Below are 15,905 nucleotides of genomic sequence, written 5' to 3'. Positions count from 1 at the left end.
GGGTTTCTTGTTGTGAAGTCTGAGAAACACTATTATATAATACAACAGAACTAACAAATGGAAATACAGCTTTGATAGGGTTTTTTGAAAAGATTCAAAACAAACCACTTGTCTTAATGTACAAATATTGCTTCAAAATTTAAGGGACATCGTACATTAAATCAAAATATGAAAATACTAAGCCGCATAATTAGATTTCCATTTGCCAATCAACCAATATTTCTGCTAATATAGTTAATTCCATCTGAAGTACCTAAAACTGGTAATATTTAATTTTTAAATATGTATTGCTATATAACTTTAGTAAAAAAAATTTATACTCCTTTAGCCCATTAAGGGTATATTAAAACAAAATACCTTTATATCTAGAAGGTTGACGGTAAACCTACCACCTAGTGACTAGATCTGAAATTAGACTAGGCATTCCGCGAAATGCATTGTTGGGAACGTCAATGGTTTTTTCTGTAGAAATTTGTTGGAGCATGGGCGATTTTTACGAAACTCTTTACTAGAGTGTCTCGCCGTTTGGCCGTGGGGGAAGTTCTTCAGCGTAGACTTTTTTGAAACGAATAATTTCCTTTTACAGAAAATGTAATTAATTCTAGACCAAGTCTTAATCATCATTAGTGATTTTGTAAATACAAAAAGCTCTATCACACGGAATTTTAAACGGCTCCTAGCTTTGGAAAAACGGAGACCCTCTAATTTTTATCGGGGCGGCAACTGTTCGAATATTTGATTTTTCCCACCACTGCCATTTTAGTACGAACGGCTCCTGGTTTCGACGATTTAGCACTTTTATATAGTCCTTCTATATTTATACTAGATTAATTGCAATAAAAATTTTAGAGAAACTGAGGTTATAGAGCATTCCAATAATTTTAGAAGTTAAGCAAAGACCACAGGGGCGGGGCCGCTTTCTTGCGTCAAAGAGCACCGCTAGGGGCAGTGTAATTCTGCTAGTCTCCCGAGTGCAGTGAACTCGGGCTCCGTCTGGCGTGGACTCTTTACTCGAGGGAAATAACCTAAGATGGCGGCCTCCCGTTGGTTTGTTTGTTTCTCTATGAGTAATTAATGGAATGGTCTATTTACTGAATTTTAACAAATTGTAAGAACACGGATGTACTTATTTCAACGGAAGTTAGCTCAGACCATTGAAATATATGGGTACGATAAGAGTATTAGCTTGTCTACCGAAAGCTAAATTGGTTAAAGATATTCTTTTGCTTTTTTAATACGAATAAAAAAATTGGTATACGGACAAAATACCTTCAAGAAAAAAGACCCCCGGTCATAATCCCCCATTACAGAAAAAGTTCAAAATCCTCCCACGTTCTAGACAAAATTCCCAGACCATTACCCTCCATCATAGAGAAAGTAAAATATCCAACCACTCTCTGTACAAAATCCCCCACTTATTTTTAATTTAGTCGTTCACTCTCATTAATTTCAAGTGGAATACAAATTTTAAATTACATTTATGAGTGATTAGCGTATATAATGAAGAACATTCACAAATATGAAGCAATATTTGTGTTAAAATTTTCAATGGCAGTCATGTTGGATTGGGTTAGACAAGGCTAAATAAAGTTTTTCTTAGGTTAGATTAAATTGAATCCCCATCACCTTTGATTTACGTGTCATTGGCGAAATATGAAGGGTTATGTATTAATGTAATTTAACGTTAGATATTTTGTTGATGTTTCACAATGCAATCCTGTGGGTTATGTGCAGGATGTATTATGTCCTACATTAAAAAAAATAACCCCTCACAGAGTCGGAATTATTTTGGGAAACAACCTTATGACGTCATTAAGGTGACTTCTATCAGGGAAGCGCATGATTGATTTCGACCGTGGCTTTTACGAAAGCTAAACTTGCTCTTTAAATAAAGTTCAATGCTAAATCTCTTAGCTAAGTCACAAAATATCTAGCTTTGCTTCTTAAGCTTTGCCTTCATTAGCACTCAGCTAATATCAACTTCCATAGTAATTACTAAAATATTTTGTGAATACATTCCAAAAACGAGTTTTAATCAGGTTTAAAATAAAATATAGTGTTATCAGTAATATGTATTCTGAATCAAGGAGGTATGTTCATTTAAATACTAAAGTAATACCAGAAGGGAATAAGAGAGAAGGGAGACATTAGAGCCTGCTATGGTAACGAAAGTCCGACCAACCTCAAGAAAACCGCGAAAACTTTGCGCAAGTACACAGCTTTTAACCAATTTACTGCAAATATAGTTCTTTAAGTTCTCCGCGGTATCAGCCTCAGGCGGCCTATTTGTCTGCTAGATTTTCATTCTCCAAAGGCTTAGGGCTGTCGATGTTTCGTTCTTGTGTAATTATAACCTCAAGTATGTATTTTATTGAAAATAATTTTTATTTTTTAATATTAATTCAGAATAATTAGTTTCCATCTATTTATTACCTTCAAATTATCTGATTTTGGTATCTTTTCAATTCCCGTGCATCTAAATTAATTGCACAGCTTGATTTCGTTTATCAACATGTTTATCTCCTTCAATGTAAAGTTGTAAACAAAACTACTTTTTATACGTCAACCGAGACGTCACCTTCTTATCTAACGTCACAGCTACGACAGAAGTTAGATAGCCAATCAGTGAAGGGTAGTTGACTTGAGGTTGGTAAGACTGTTGTTACGAGTATAAAGCATTATGGAGATATAAAGTGTGTCCCTTCTCTCTTATTCCCTTCTGGTAATACTTTAAATTTCTTCTAATTTTGATTACACTAGCCCTTAAAACCGTTATGTGTGTGAAACATTTATCTTGTTTATTTTGCACAACCTAGAAGAAATAAGGATCATAACTTCATCGTTATTTTAAAGGGTTTTTACATGAATTAGCACTTTTTAATTTTCCTGACAACCGTTTTCGATTTTTTTTAACTGTTATTTTTAAATTGTAAAACAAGTAAAAAAAACTTTGTCACCCAAATAGCAAATTCGATAGCAAAATTGTTAAAAAAAAATTATCTTCCATCCTGTTAAAATAATATAAAAATTAATATTCAGGAAAACAATTCATATTCCTTTATACAACGAAATGATTGTTCAGAGAAGCGACAAATGCGTCACCCAACTCATTAAGCGGAGAATTCTATGGATGATGTATTTAATCAGTCATCGAACTTTTTCTATCATTATTAGCGTTTTTCACTTCCACGTTTGTTTACCCCTCATTATTTTAGCTTTATTAACCTACTTTTGGGGTAAACGTCAGAAATATATGTTGACTAATTGCTATATAGGTTTATTGTTTCCCGTGTTTACAACTATAAAACGCGATAGAGCCTCGTGTAAAACTCGAAAGTGAATGCAGACACCTGTCACATTGCTTATTTAGTTCAGGTAAATTAGCATTGTACCTAGGAAATATAGAAAAAGGTTATTTTCAAATAAAAACGAATATTTTCTCGATTATTGGAAAATTATTTGGATTTCATCCTCAAAAACTTCCGCCATATGGTAGACTAGAAGGACAAAAATATTTTGCAATATTCCGTTTCGTGTCCAATGTGATTAGGTGGTACAGAACCCTACAATGCGCCAAGCCTATATAGTGCCTTCCAATAGTTCTAAACCTATGTAGAGTACCACATAAACTTCACCATTCAATACTCGCACGATAAGGTGGCCACGATACTATATGGAGCCATACAATATTTTTTCTTTCCTTAAGTCGTAGAAATTCAGAACTATCATAGAAAGCGTAAATAAACCATTACATTAACCGTTGCCTACGTTAATCAAGGCCTGTGCGCTGTGGCTTCGAAGGGGGCGACTTTTAAGAAACGCGACTTCTTATTTTCTCCCTATTTTACCGCGAGATTTCATTGATAGCTGGACCGAAGCGCCCGCGAAAATGAGTATTTAAAATTATAAGCGTGAGAAAATGAACATTTCAAATTCCAAGCGCCGGGAAAATGAACATTTCAAATTATTTAGGTCCACCTAATAGCGCCTCAGGTGAGAGAATTTGGCAACGTAAATTGCCAAAATAAAAATGAAAATCGGAGCCGCGCACAGGCCTTGATTAACGTAGGCAACGCATTAACCAATTTCCCAATATAATTTTCCATAAAATCCAAATCCATCAACCAAACATCTTGGAGGATTTTCAGATTTCTAAGGGATGTGACGTATAAAGAAACACTGCCTTCACTAGGGTTAGGTTACATACACCACTTTGAAACCGAATTGAGACGTTTTGGGAAGGCGTAACTCATGTTTAAATATAAATCTAACAGTTAATTGTTTCATTTTGACCATTACAAAAAGGTTCAAAACGATTTCAACATGTCTCGTGTAAACGTGGCTTTATTCCCACTAAAATTATTATTGACAGTCGCCTCGAAAAGGAAAGTGAGCCCCGCGATTTACCCTTTTCTCTCATTACGTACATGAATTCGAAGCTGATTGAGATTCTTTTCTTAACCATTCTTATAACACACTTGTTTTCCGTGTATCCATAGTAAACCAACGAACGATCGATTCGTGAAAGAAATACTCCGTTTGAACATTACATTATCACACGGAGAAAAATTGCTTATCGCCATTAGGCATAACAGTAAATTTTGGTAAGAACGGACTCGAGCTTATAAAATATATGATATTTAACTGTACTGTAGTAGGCCTATATAATGTCAAAATGTTACATTTATCCATAAAATTTTAATTTAAAAGTTATTCAGCTCACAATTTAGCTTGAACTCTGAACCAAATGAGATGAGGTTTTTCTTAAGTATGGGATTATAGAGACATTTGAATGGGCAACGCCTTAACCCTTTAGTGGGTGACATTTCCTTCGCGTTTTCGGTACTTCGTAGCCTTGAGAGAACAGGTCTTCAAAAAGTAGAGAAGGTAGGAGGTAGCCTCGTAAGTCATTCGTATATATTTGTTGACTCTTGAGGTTTATAGTTTCCCGCACTCTTAAATAGGTCGTAATTGCGACATAATGTAAATTAACAGCCAAAATCCACGTCTGCAAGTCTGCCATTACGTGATCTAGTGAAATAGCTTTTGAAAAGTAGCTTAACAAATCAAATATAAGAATATTCGGAAAAAATAATTTGATTTATTTTAGCGGTCTGTTCCATGCGGTTCGCTTCGATAGAATTAGCATTATTCTCTCTAAAAAACATTCGTTGATAAACCCTCCGCTTTTAACTCCCCCTCCTGAAATTTGCTGATCAAAAACGGAAATGAGCTAGATTCTTAACGCCACCTATAATTTAGATTTCGTACTAATATACGGGATCTGCTGTAGAAGTCGTCTGCTATGAGAGGCTTAGCGTAACCTTTGTGTTACTTATAAATTCATAGTATTCCTAACCTTGAAACATGATTAATTAACGGAAGAAACTAAGGCTAAGGTTGTACCGTAGTACGCGCTAAACATTGTTTAGTTTGCTAAATCAACGAATGCGGTGGTTCATAAAGAAGACAAAGTCCTAAAAAGTATCAATTGGAAATAAAGACTGCTTTTAATACTTTTTGAGACCCCCCCCCGTTATTTACGTTCCATTTCCAAAAATGAAACACTATTCCGGTTCGCATCCTAATTCTCGCTAGGGTGCGTTGTCACTGATCATTTCTTAGATATTCATGCTTGCGATACATCCTTAGCGTTAGCTGGTTCCATATCTGTTCTATTAGAGAAAAATTATTCATTTAAGATTGTGAAATATCCAGTATAGGTCCTTATTTGGCGTGTTTTTTCTTAGCAAATTCTTGTAAAATGCGCTTTAAATCAAATGACCCTGGTTGCTCACTTTCTATAATATACTGGCTTTGTTCTGTTTTCTCATATTTTGGACTTTAAAACCGTAGCAAAATGCATGACCTAATTACCATCAAATTATTTTAGCTTTAAATGGATTGCCAGCTATTGTTTAAGGGAAAGGAAACAACTGGTTTATGAAGTATAGTTCATTGAAAGTATTGGGGAAAAATTACCATTTTAAAATCGAACCACTACGAAACACTATAGATCATCAAGTGTGTTGTGGTTGCTATTGTATCGGTTATACGAGAATTTGTCTTTGCCTATATTGCTAAAGGTATTTTGTAGCAGTAGCTCATTCCTCAACGCATAGCAGCCACTGATCTTTACTTCTCCAATATGCTTATCTTACACATAGAATGCTTTTTACCTATCGAAGTGACGATGAGGTCAGGGAGAGGTATTACAATGGACGCGTCTGTGCGTCTGTCTGTCCTTCTCTGTGTTCCTTGTTTGAAAATCGGAGCAAACGTATATGTTATATCCGGACCGCGTTCGCAGTGAACAATATATGCTTCTACTCTATTATCGTCGTTATGGTTAAGATGTTCGCGGCGATCAGCTAGGGTTACGAAAAACGTCTAACCTTCCAAGGCAGGGCTTCCACCAAAGGTTCACGCAATTTTCTTATCGCTTACTGGGCATCAATCGCCTTATATACCCTAAATTTACCAAAATTGTTTAAGAGGCATATAGAATTCAAACGTGAACAATAGCCATGTTTAAAATGATTTTAGGAGTAAATTTTCTTAAAAAGACTTAAGTAGAATCAAGGTAAATTAATGACGAGTAAAATAATTAATATCAATTATACTTATTAAATTATTTAATAAAAACCTCTTAATCGCGTCTCGACTCTGAGAGGTTTGTTTTGGTTTCCCAACTTGGTAATAACTTGTAGGAAAGTTTTTATTTTTATTCGAAAGTGGAAGTAATGTTTTTGGGTAAAAATCTTCCAAAATAAAAGTTGTTTCTCTCATTTATATTTATATACCTTGGGGCTACAAGTCAAGTTTTACATCTTTTCTTTCGGCCAATTATAATCAATTAGCTACCACTATCACGAAGGAAGTATATGTTCAAATGCCACCTTTCCTTTCAAATAAAAAATATGAAATAGGCCTATAGCATGAGTAAAAATTTTAATGATAGTAACGTGCCTTTCATACGACTCTGCTCCGATGTTAACGAGACTTTCCACTTCCAATTTGTACTATGAGAGGCTTTAAAACCATAATTTTTGTTCAATGGCCGTTATCTAGCCAGGCTGGCGGCTCAATAGGAAAATTATGATATCACATGGTAATTTTAGTCGCAGAGGTTGTTTGAAAAACTTTACCAACAAATTATAATTGTCAGACACTTTATATAAAAATGTGGTTCAGCAGTTTGATGGGGCTTTCACACAATCATGCTACCTAGTGTTTCAGACGGTTTGACCTGGTCATCTGAATAAGGTTCAAAATTTTTATAAGGGTCGTACGCCCTTATGCTCATCCAGTTGCTCATACCCTATACTGAGTAATCTTTGAAATAAGAATGTCAGAGAATTTTCTAGTTCTCTCTAATATTTTGGTTCTCAAATTACGATATAAAGAACCACGACTATACGCCAACCTTCGAAGATGTAGAGCTTTAACATAGAAATAAAACCCGATTAACAAAAACCCAGTTCAAGGCTGCGGTATGCTATTGTCAAGAATTTTCTCTCAACTGAAGCAGTTTATAATTAAATTTTTAAATGTATACCAAAACTTGGCAAGGTCATATTAAGGGCTACTATAAAAATTGAGAGTTTTACATCTCAAACAATGACTTTTTAGAAACCAAAGAACTTTAACCAAATTTTTCAACTACGTCTTTATTTCGTACTTCTGGTCTCATGACGTTTCAATAACTCTGTAATTGACAAGAGGCAAGCTGCTATTCTCATTCTGATCTCAGAATTACTACTACCGTAAATGGGTGTACTAAATAATAATAGATGATTGACATTTTCGTGTTATGTACTGACGCCGGAAAATTTGGATATATTTATTTATAAATATTGAATTAAAGTTTCAATGTACAGTTTAGAATTTTTTAAACAAGGAATTGTATTATAACCATGATAAATATATCTTATAGATATGTTTATTTATAAGACATAGGGAGATTTGACGTGCATTTCTTAATTACTATACTATTTTAAAATTAGTAAACTGGTCCATGATATGACGTTTCTTTATTTTAATTTTAATTTTGAAATTTCTCTAATATAAAATATTTTGGATGTCTTATCCCAACTCCGTGCTTATTTGTCCTTCGTTGTATACTTTACCGTTACCACATATAAGTATAATATTTAGTATGTTTATTGATAACGTGAATGGTTTTAGTTTAATAATATTATAAACAAAGGAAATGTCTTCAGGCACTGAAATTATATTACAGGTGCTTTTTCGTTTATAATCTTTGTTTTGACATGTTTCAAAATATTGAGTATTAAATTATCGTGGTTTCTTAACAATTATTTCTACTAAATTTCAACAAAAATTATATTTCTAGGTAGCTCAAGCACAAAATGGGGTGCAGACTGTGGACAGTAGTCAGTCAACACTGGCTCAAGCCTTTCAACCCAGGAGGGACGACACTCACGTAGGAAACGTAGTTAAACAGGCCGTAGCTGACGAATTTAGCAGCGAAATTTTAACGAACAGAACCCGAGGTAAGAGTTTAAACTGTTTTAGCATATTGCTATTGAAACGATAAATATATGAAATACGATATAATTAAGTTTAAAGACACTTGAAACAATGAGGGATGAGAAGTGTATGATTACGCAAAGTTATATCTCACAAGATAGAAAGTAGTATTGAGGAAGTGTGTTTGAAGTTTTGAACGTAAGCATCGTTTTGAAATATTTCCATAATAGTTGGTTGCAGTTCTTACCGTTTGGGTTGCGTTCAACCTATGATTTCACACATTGATCAAGAAAAAGAGGAGATCAATGACGTGACGGTTATTTTCATTGTTTTCTAACAAACCCTCTAAGTAATTATGGGTACCAGCAATTTTGAGTGGTCTGTAATGCTCAATCGATGGCGCAATTTTCGCCCGCTCCAAATAGCAATAGCTAGCGCACCAATGTCCCAAATGCAGATAGTATCAGAGAGTTTTACTATCGAAGGAGCTTGATTATTTCATGACATTAATCTTTTATCGATTTAGGGTTGGGTCTCCATTTTATATAACTGAACCCGGTAAGAATTTCACAAAAATCTGATACAAAATGTATTAAAAATCTAATGATTTCGTGAAAAATTCGATCCCCGATGGTCAGTTATTTGACACAAAAATGTTTCCTCAGCCCAACTTTTGACGCAGATTTAGTCCATAATATTTATGAGAGATGATATATATCTGCTTATATAACAAAGATACAATTAGTATTCAAGCGTAAATTCTCGTATTTTATAAGTTTATTAATATTTTTAAATAAAGCTAACCTTTTAATTATCACTTCTAACAACACTTACCTCAAGGATGGGAACAAATTTTCCTGGGTCCAGGACTTCCCTATTATGCTTTTTCGTGGGTTTTAGAAGGACAAGAAAACACCCTAGAACATAATAAGAAAATAATTTTTAAAATATTCCTATAACCACAACCCTACAGCTGGGTTATTATTTCCATTTTCGACAAAGATCGCTGCTCACTAGTGGCGGATTTAATGAAACTTTTTTGTGTAAAATGAGGTTATCCTAAGTTATAAGTTTCAAATATTATAAATTTGAAAGTTATATTATTTTGAAATTTATCGTATTATATCTAAAATTTGAGTCTTTTTCCCACATTTCTTTCGATATCTTGACCGGTAATAGTTTAAAAATATAAAAATTTGTATCTCCCATCAAAATGAAGTACCAAGTCAGAATTTCAAACCTATTTGGCTCAATCGCCTCAAACCTTTGATTTAGGAAGCAATTAGAGGTGTGTCACTCAATATTTTATTCACAAAACGGACCACATTGAAATTCTTTAAAAAAATAGGCGTATCATCGTGCAAATGAACCCCTAAAATATGGTGTTTGAGAAATCATTTTCTTCTATCAAAAATAACCAATTTAGTTTTTGCGTTTTTAGATTTTTTTTCCTAATTGCGTCAAATGTTTATTAAGAATAAGTGCCTTTGAAAACAAAGCCATAAAAAGTGAAAGATAAGTGGTCAAATATAATGAGCTAAAGTCACTGATATTAAAATTTTACGATGGCAAATAAAAATTATTTATTTTTGATAGAAAAAAAAATGATTTCTCAAACAATATATTTTAGGGGTTCATTTACACGATGATACACCTATTTGTTCAAAGAATTTCAAGGTGGTCCTTTTCGTGAATAAAATGTTGAGTGATACCTCCCAAATTGCTTGCTAAATCAAAGGTTTGAGGCGATGGCGCGAAATAGGTTTCAAATTCCAACTTGGCACTTTATTTTGATGAGAGATACAAATGTTTATATTTTTAAAATATTACCGATCGAGATATCAAAAGAAATGTGGGGAAAACCGCACATTTTAGGCAAAAAACGATAAATTTCAAAATAACAAAATTTATAATATTTGAAACGTGTAACTTTGGATAACTTCATTTTTTAGGTATATCTACCCACAAAGAAAGTTTCATTAAAATCCGCCAGATCTAGTGAGCTGCGACATTTGTCGAAAATAGAAATAATGACCCAGCTGTCACTTTCCCTAGCCTGTAAGAAAATTCAGCTTGTATTTCTTCCTTCTATTTCCACTCACGCACATTCCCTTAAGAAACACTTTTATTTTTTAGTTATTATAGAATTGACGTCAATGACTACTTTAAAACTATATGTTGTCATGGCACCTACTGCTATTTTAATGCCAACACCTCTTCTTCATTATCATCCTTCGCATTCCACAAGCTACGGTTTAAACAGTACTTTGAAATTGGTTGGATCATAAGAAAATAATATATAGCTCCCTATAAGTATGAAACTCTCCATTTAAGCCATGTAAACAGCATTTTATTCCATTGAAATTTGTAAAAAGTTCTAATGCCACCTATTAAGAGTTTTTTGCGTTAAAAAGATGAAATTTTTGTTTATAAAATTTTAAATTTTACATTGTAATTAAATAGTTAAAGGTTTAGACATTATTATGATAACTATAACTGATTAAGTGCATGTCAAAATTATCATAACAAAATTGATGGCGCGAGATTTTGACAAACGAGGCTAGCGCCTACACTGGTACGAGGTAAGGAGTATCTTGTGTCTCTACGGGCGCGGCGATATTTCCCCGGCCCATCCTGCCTTTCGCGGACACCTTAGGTGGCGGCGGCGGTTTCGCCCCCCTTTTACTCGTAGTACCAAAACTTCTCCCACGGGGCGTAAAAGCCTAAGCGCGCCAAATTTGAGAGCAAATGCTGTAGTATGAAAATGTACTACGTTTCATACTTATAGGGAGCTATATATTTTCTTATGGTTGGATCTATAGACAAGATGGGCCCGGCCAGATCACATCTTTTCTTGGTCTTCAGGGACTAGATTTAGCATTATTATCACCGAAATTTAAATCACTTGGCGTGAGAGATCACAATCTTTGTGAAAGTGTCTCCATAGTGATTTATTGTATGGCAAAGATTTAAATTCTAAATTTGCAAATTATGCTCCAAATTCGGTTAAGGCACTTAAAAGTAACACCGGAAAACTATTTAACCCTGACTATGTTGAAAAATTTTACCATGGAGGATAACGAAATTTATGAAAAGTAAACCGTTACCGCCTTAGGTGTGATCCATTTTAAATAAGTGAAAATGATTTTACAATAGACGTAAAGATTTGGCCGAATTTTTTAAATACAGACATTTTAGTTTTTTTACGAGAAATTGCAAATAAAATCGTATAACAGGGCCAAATTCGAGGGCCGAAAGTTTCAATTAATACCACAGAAATGAGGAACACAACCACTTTTTTAAATCTGATTGCACAAATTGTCAAATTATTCGGACTTAAAAGAGGGAAAAATCAGGGATACATAAAGAGGGTAAAGTAACCAAATCCAAAGAATATATACTAAGTAGCGGTTGTAGCACTACAGACGGTAGTTTCGAAATTTCTGTGACTAAGCCGCAAAACAATTAATGAAAGATTAGGTTCGCGGGCCTGAATTTAAAACTACTTGCTGGCCATCCGTGGATTACCTTGTTTATTTCAGGCAATCTGGTTGGCAAAAGCTATGTGAAAACAAAATGGCATTGCTGTTTGCGATTCTTATTCTCATGCCTTCCTGTATTCCACCATAACTACTTACACATTATTTCTTGCCATTTATCCAAGATTCTCAAGATAGCAAAATGTGACACATTGAATCGTAGCCAAAATCTTTTACATCCAAGTTTAATCTCAAATGCATCATTATTACCATAAACTGTCAAAACTATGATAATTTTGAATTTACATCACAAATATGGCGAATTAGATTCTCATTCAAGCTTACGAGAAATATCTTTGCCTTATACACATATGATTGGGTTGACGTCATGAATGATATATCTATTCACACTACTATTCCATTGTTATTGTTTATCCTCAAACTAGGTCTATGTTGCCGTTCTGAAGGTGTAAATCATATCATGAATCGAACTCCATGTTGGCATTCTTAAGATTTGAATTTTATTTAATTTTTTTTAAATGGTCTATTAATGCCTCTTAGATTCAACCTCTTATGACTGTGCGGAGCTTTATCAGATTACCTCCGTCGCGAGTCCTTATGAATGCGAATGTTACAATCTAATCGTCACTGTATATTCAAAATAATTGTAGTTTTACTAGTTTATACCACTAACACATTCAACTCTGACCTTAATTATTCTATTTTAATCATCTCTAATCAGTATTTTATATCATTAACGGAATTGACGAACAACGATATCATGTCTGTCTCATAATACAGTCGTCGACGCCACTTTCTCATTCTTGGGTTACTCTGGTAATATTACACATGCAGGCTAACAGAAACTACAAATTTCATTATGATTGCCTCGCCTGAAGAAAAAAATCGGGGTCATTTGTTCTTTGACAATACTGGGCTCAATTACACGTTATTTGTTACTAAAAAATAGGTTCTTGTGGGTGTATACTTCTGTGAAAAATGACTTTTGTATGTTTGTAGATTTCAACTCCAAATTCTGTTTTATAGTACATTAAATATTTGCCTAAAGTTAATACGGGCTTAGGCGTTTGAAGTTTCTAGTCTAATCAATAGTAAATTTTCTTTTCAGCATATCTTTCCTGTGAGTCTGGTGAAATGTTGGTTAAACTTAACTTCTCTGAGCCTTTCCGCGGCGTCGGTTACGCCGATTACGATCGATCCAGTCCTTGTCGTTTCTATGGGGATGGTAGCAAATATTACGAACTACACATTCCTTTGAAAGGTTGCGGCACAAAACAGGAAGCTCCAAGGCTCTTCATCAATAATATCATTGTCAGGTTTCATCGCTCTCTTGAGTTGGAAGAGGACGAAATCAAAACCATTATCTGTAGATATCCACCGCCTTTTGCTCCTCTACCAACCAATGTGGTAGCACCAGTGTAAGTATAGAAAATGCACAATTTTGTCTGTCTTGATTTGTCGTGGCAGGAATTAAACAAACATGATTAGTAACATATGTTCATGGGTTGCAATTGAACTTGTAGCCTTTCGTGCACTAACCTTGCGCTAACCCACTATACTAAAGGTTAAATTTTGCGAATCTTTAAATAGAACAGGTCCATTTTTAAAACAAAAAAAAGCACTAAAACGGAAAATTACAATAGAAATTTTAATAATTTTATCTCTTAGCCCCAGCTTCGTGAAAACAAGGTAGAAATGCTCTTACTCAATTGTGCATCGTTTGTGCTGTTGATGAAACACTGAAGAGAAACTGTGCTCTTCCACGAGTTAATTTATCTCATTCTTTGTTAGAAAAGAGGCGATTGTGCTCCAACGATTTATATACCTTAGTGTCAGAGGTGGATTAGGGGAAGTTATGAACGAGCCATAGGGCTCACTGTGGGGGCATTTTATCAGGGATAAGGGAGTTGAGATGGATTGGAAATGACGATGGGCGACCTGTGGCACCGTATCTCTTTCAATGTACCTCGCTCACGCCCCTACCCTTCGGTAGGCGATTGCTAAGTGCTGCCGCGTAGCGCCATTTTATTTGTATGAGAACTAGCTTCTATTTTTAAGATAGAGGGAGCGCCCTTTACAATTTCGTCCGGTACGAGTGACGTACGACCCTACCTAACCGCTGAGGATGCTGGGAGGACTATGGTGCCGTAGGTGGGGATACACAGGCAACGCTATAGGTATGGGGGTTTCCACTCCATTCCTCTTTCCTTCAAGATTTTATTTACGAGAGAGAGGAAGAGGAACGGCTGGGTGGGTTAAAATTCCTCCCCCTATCAACGGAGTAAGATTAAGGTCTCTACCTGGTGGATGTAACACGGAAAATTGAGAAAATGGCCTCCGAAGTTAAGCTTGAAAACTCTTCGCGACCTATTATGAGTATTAACAGCTCTAAAAGTTATGAAGCAGTATCAACTCAATGTAATTTTTATTTAATGGTCAAACAAAATATGAGAATTAAGTCTGTAGGTTGTAACATAGATAAAAAAACCGACAAAAAGTAGCGAAAAACCGGAAAAGATAGCTAAGCCTTTGCCGCGCTTTAAATCAGTTTCAACCCAGTGCTTGACTTTAATAAACCCCGTCACAATACCACCAAAGAAATCGGATGTTAAACGGAAAGGTATTTACCCTGCTTTGAAACTTAAAAGTTGGGCCACCAACGCTACTCAGAGGAAGTCACAAAATAGCTGAGATCATTTTTTAATTGTTCTATTAACTTCTTAATAATGGGAAAGTCCGCGCCTCCCGACAATTGTTCCATTTCTAACTATAAACGACTCTTGACTGAGTAAGCCTTGTACATCATACACTAAAGCAGACGCTATTTTCAATCCGTTAGGTGGCGATATCGTTACCCTGCTATCCTCGCGAATTCTCTCTCATTCTTGGGGGGGGGGCTTAAAAATAAAGAGTAGCTCTAAGTTCCCCCATCGCTTTTATAAAGCATTTGCCCATCCAGAAATTCGGCCTCTTTCGTAACTTCCCCTAATCTACCTCTGTTAGTGTGAAAATTCAAGCCTAACCTTACATATCAACGGCATTCAAACGTAACTTTACCTATAAAGTACATTCAAACGTAAACTTACCTATCAAGTGCACTTAAACCTAACCTTACATATCAAGTGCATTCAAACGTAAACTTACCTATCAAGTGCACTTAAACCTAACCTTACATATCAAGTGCATTCAAACGTAAACTTACCTAGCAAGGGCATTTAAACCTAACCTTACACATCAAATACAACTAAATCTAACCTAACCTAATACTATTGGGGTTAACATGACCTATTAAAACTTACCTGACCTAATACTATTGGGGTTAACTTGACCTATTTAAACTTACCTGACCTAATGCTATTGGGTTTAACCTGACCTCTTTAAACTTACCTGACCTAATAGTATGTTTCAAAAAACCAAATTTAAGCTTACCTGACCTAGATCAAATGACTCAACCTACACTATCATAAACGACTATCGTTTTTCATATTCCGGTTGAACTGCTGTAATGGTACTCGGCTTTTACGAGAACCGCTGTATAGGGAAATGCCGTAACGGATAATATGAATTTTCGGGAAACCGCGGTTAAGAGAACCGCTATAGACCTTTTCACACTTATGGCCGCGCATGAGCAGTGCAATGTTTGGCGCCATGAATTTTACGCTTCTATGTAGTTACAGTGTAAATTAACTACGATGGACGTGTTTTAGAGCGTTTTGTAATTTAATATTAAAATTAAATGCCTAGTATTTAAACCGAGAGAGTAAAATTAAAACCATGTTAAGAAATAAACGGTGCTTTAGTTCTTATGGAAACGGTGCAATGATAATAGTTGGTTAAAACTCACTAAGCCTCGGCGACCGTATGGGATCATCGCAAGTTCATCGGCGGACATCGCCGATGCCGTTCCGAAAA

General features: G+C 35.0%; 2 protein-coding genes and 1 long non-coding RNA gene across 4 annotated transcripts in view; 1 reads left to right on the top strand and 2 right to left on the bottom strand.

Annotated features, from left to right (window-relative positions):
- Positions 1-15,905, bottom strand: part of LOC149602820 (ATP-binding cassette sub-family C member 1-like) — a 449,544-nt gene that overhangs the window by 84,248 nt on the left and 349,391 nt on the right. The window lies entirely within an intron of this gene.
- Positions 1-15,905, top strand: part of LOC149602836 (uncharacterized) — a 49,483-nt gene that overhangs the window by 26,568 nt on the left and 7,010 nt on the right. For both annotated transcript variants that reach the window (XM_089860517.1, XM_089860515.1), the window contains exons 3-4: positions 8,357-8,516; positions 13,102-13,411. In XM_089860517.1, coding sequence (XP_089716643.1) covers positions 8,357-8,516; positions 13,102-13,411 — 470 coding nt within the window. The remainder of the gene's footprint in view (positions 1-8,356; positions 8,517-13,101; positions 13,412-15,905) is intronic.
- LOC149602837 (uncharacterized) lies at positions 13,308-13,808 on the bottom strand. Its single transcript, XR_016377088.1, has 3 exons — positions 13,699-13,808; positions 13,533-13,614; positions 13,308-13,442 (listed from the first exon to the last, which is right to left on the bottom strand). It is a non-coding gene; the product is annotated as an uncharacterized LOC149602837 (long non-coding RNA).

Source organism: Phalangium opilio, unplaced genomic scaffold (genome assembly GCF_054372755.1).
Source record: "Phalangium opilio isolate 3A_F unplaced genomic scaffold, DU_Popi_V2 ptg000352l_1, whole genome shotgun sequence".
Lineage (NCBI taxonomy): Eukaryota > Metazoa > Arthropoda > Arachnida > Opiliones > Phalangiidae > Phalangium > Phalangium opilio.
Note: the sequence above shows the minus strand (reverse complement) of the source record. Positions and strands in the feature narration are given on the sequence as shown.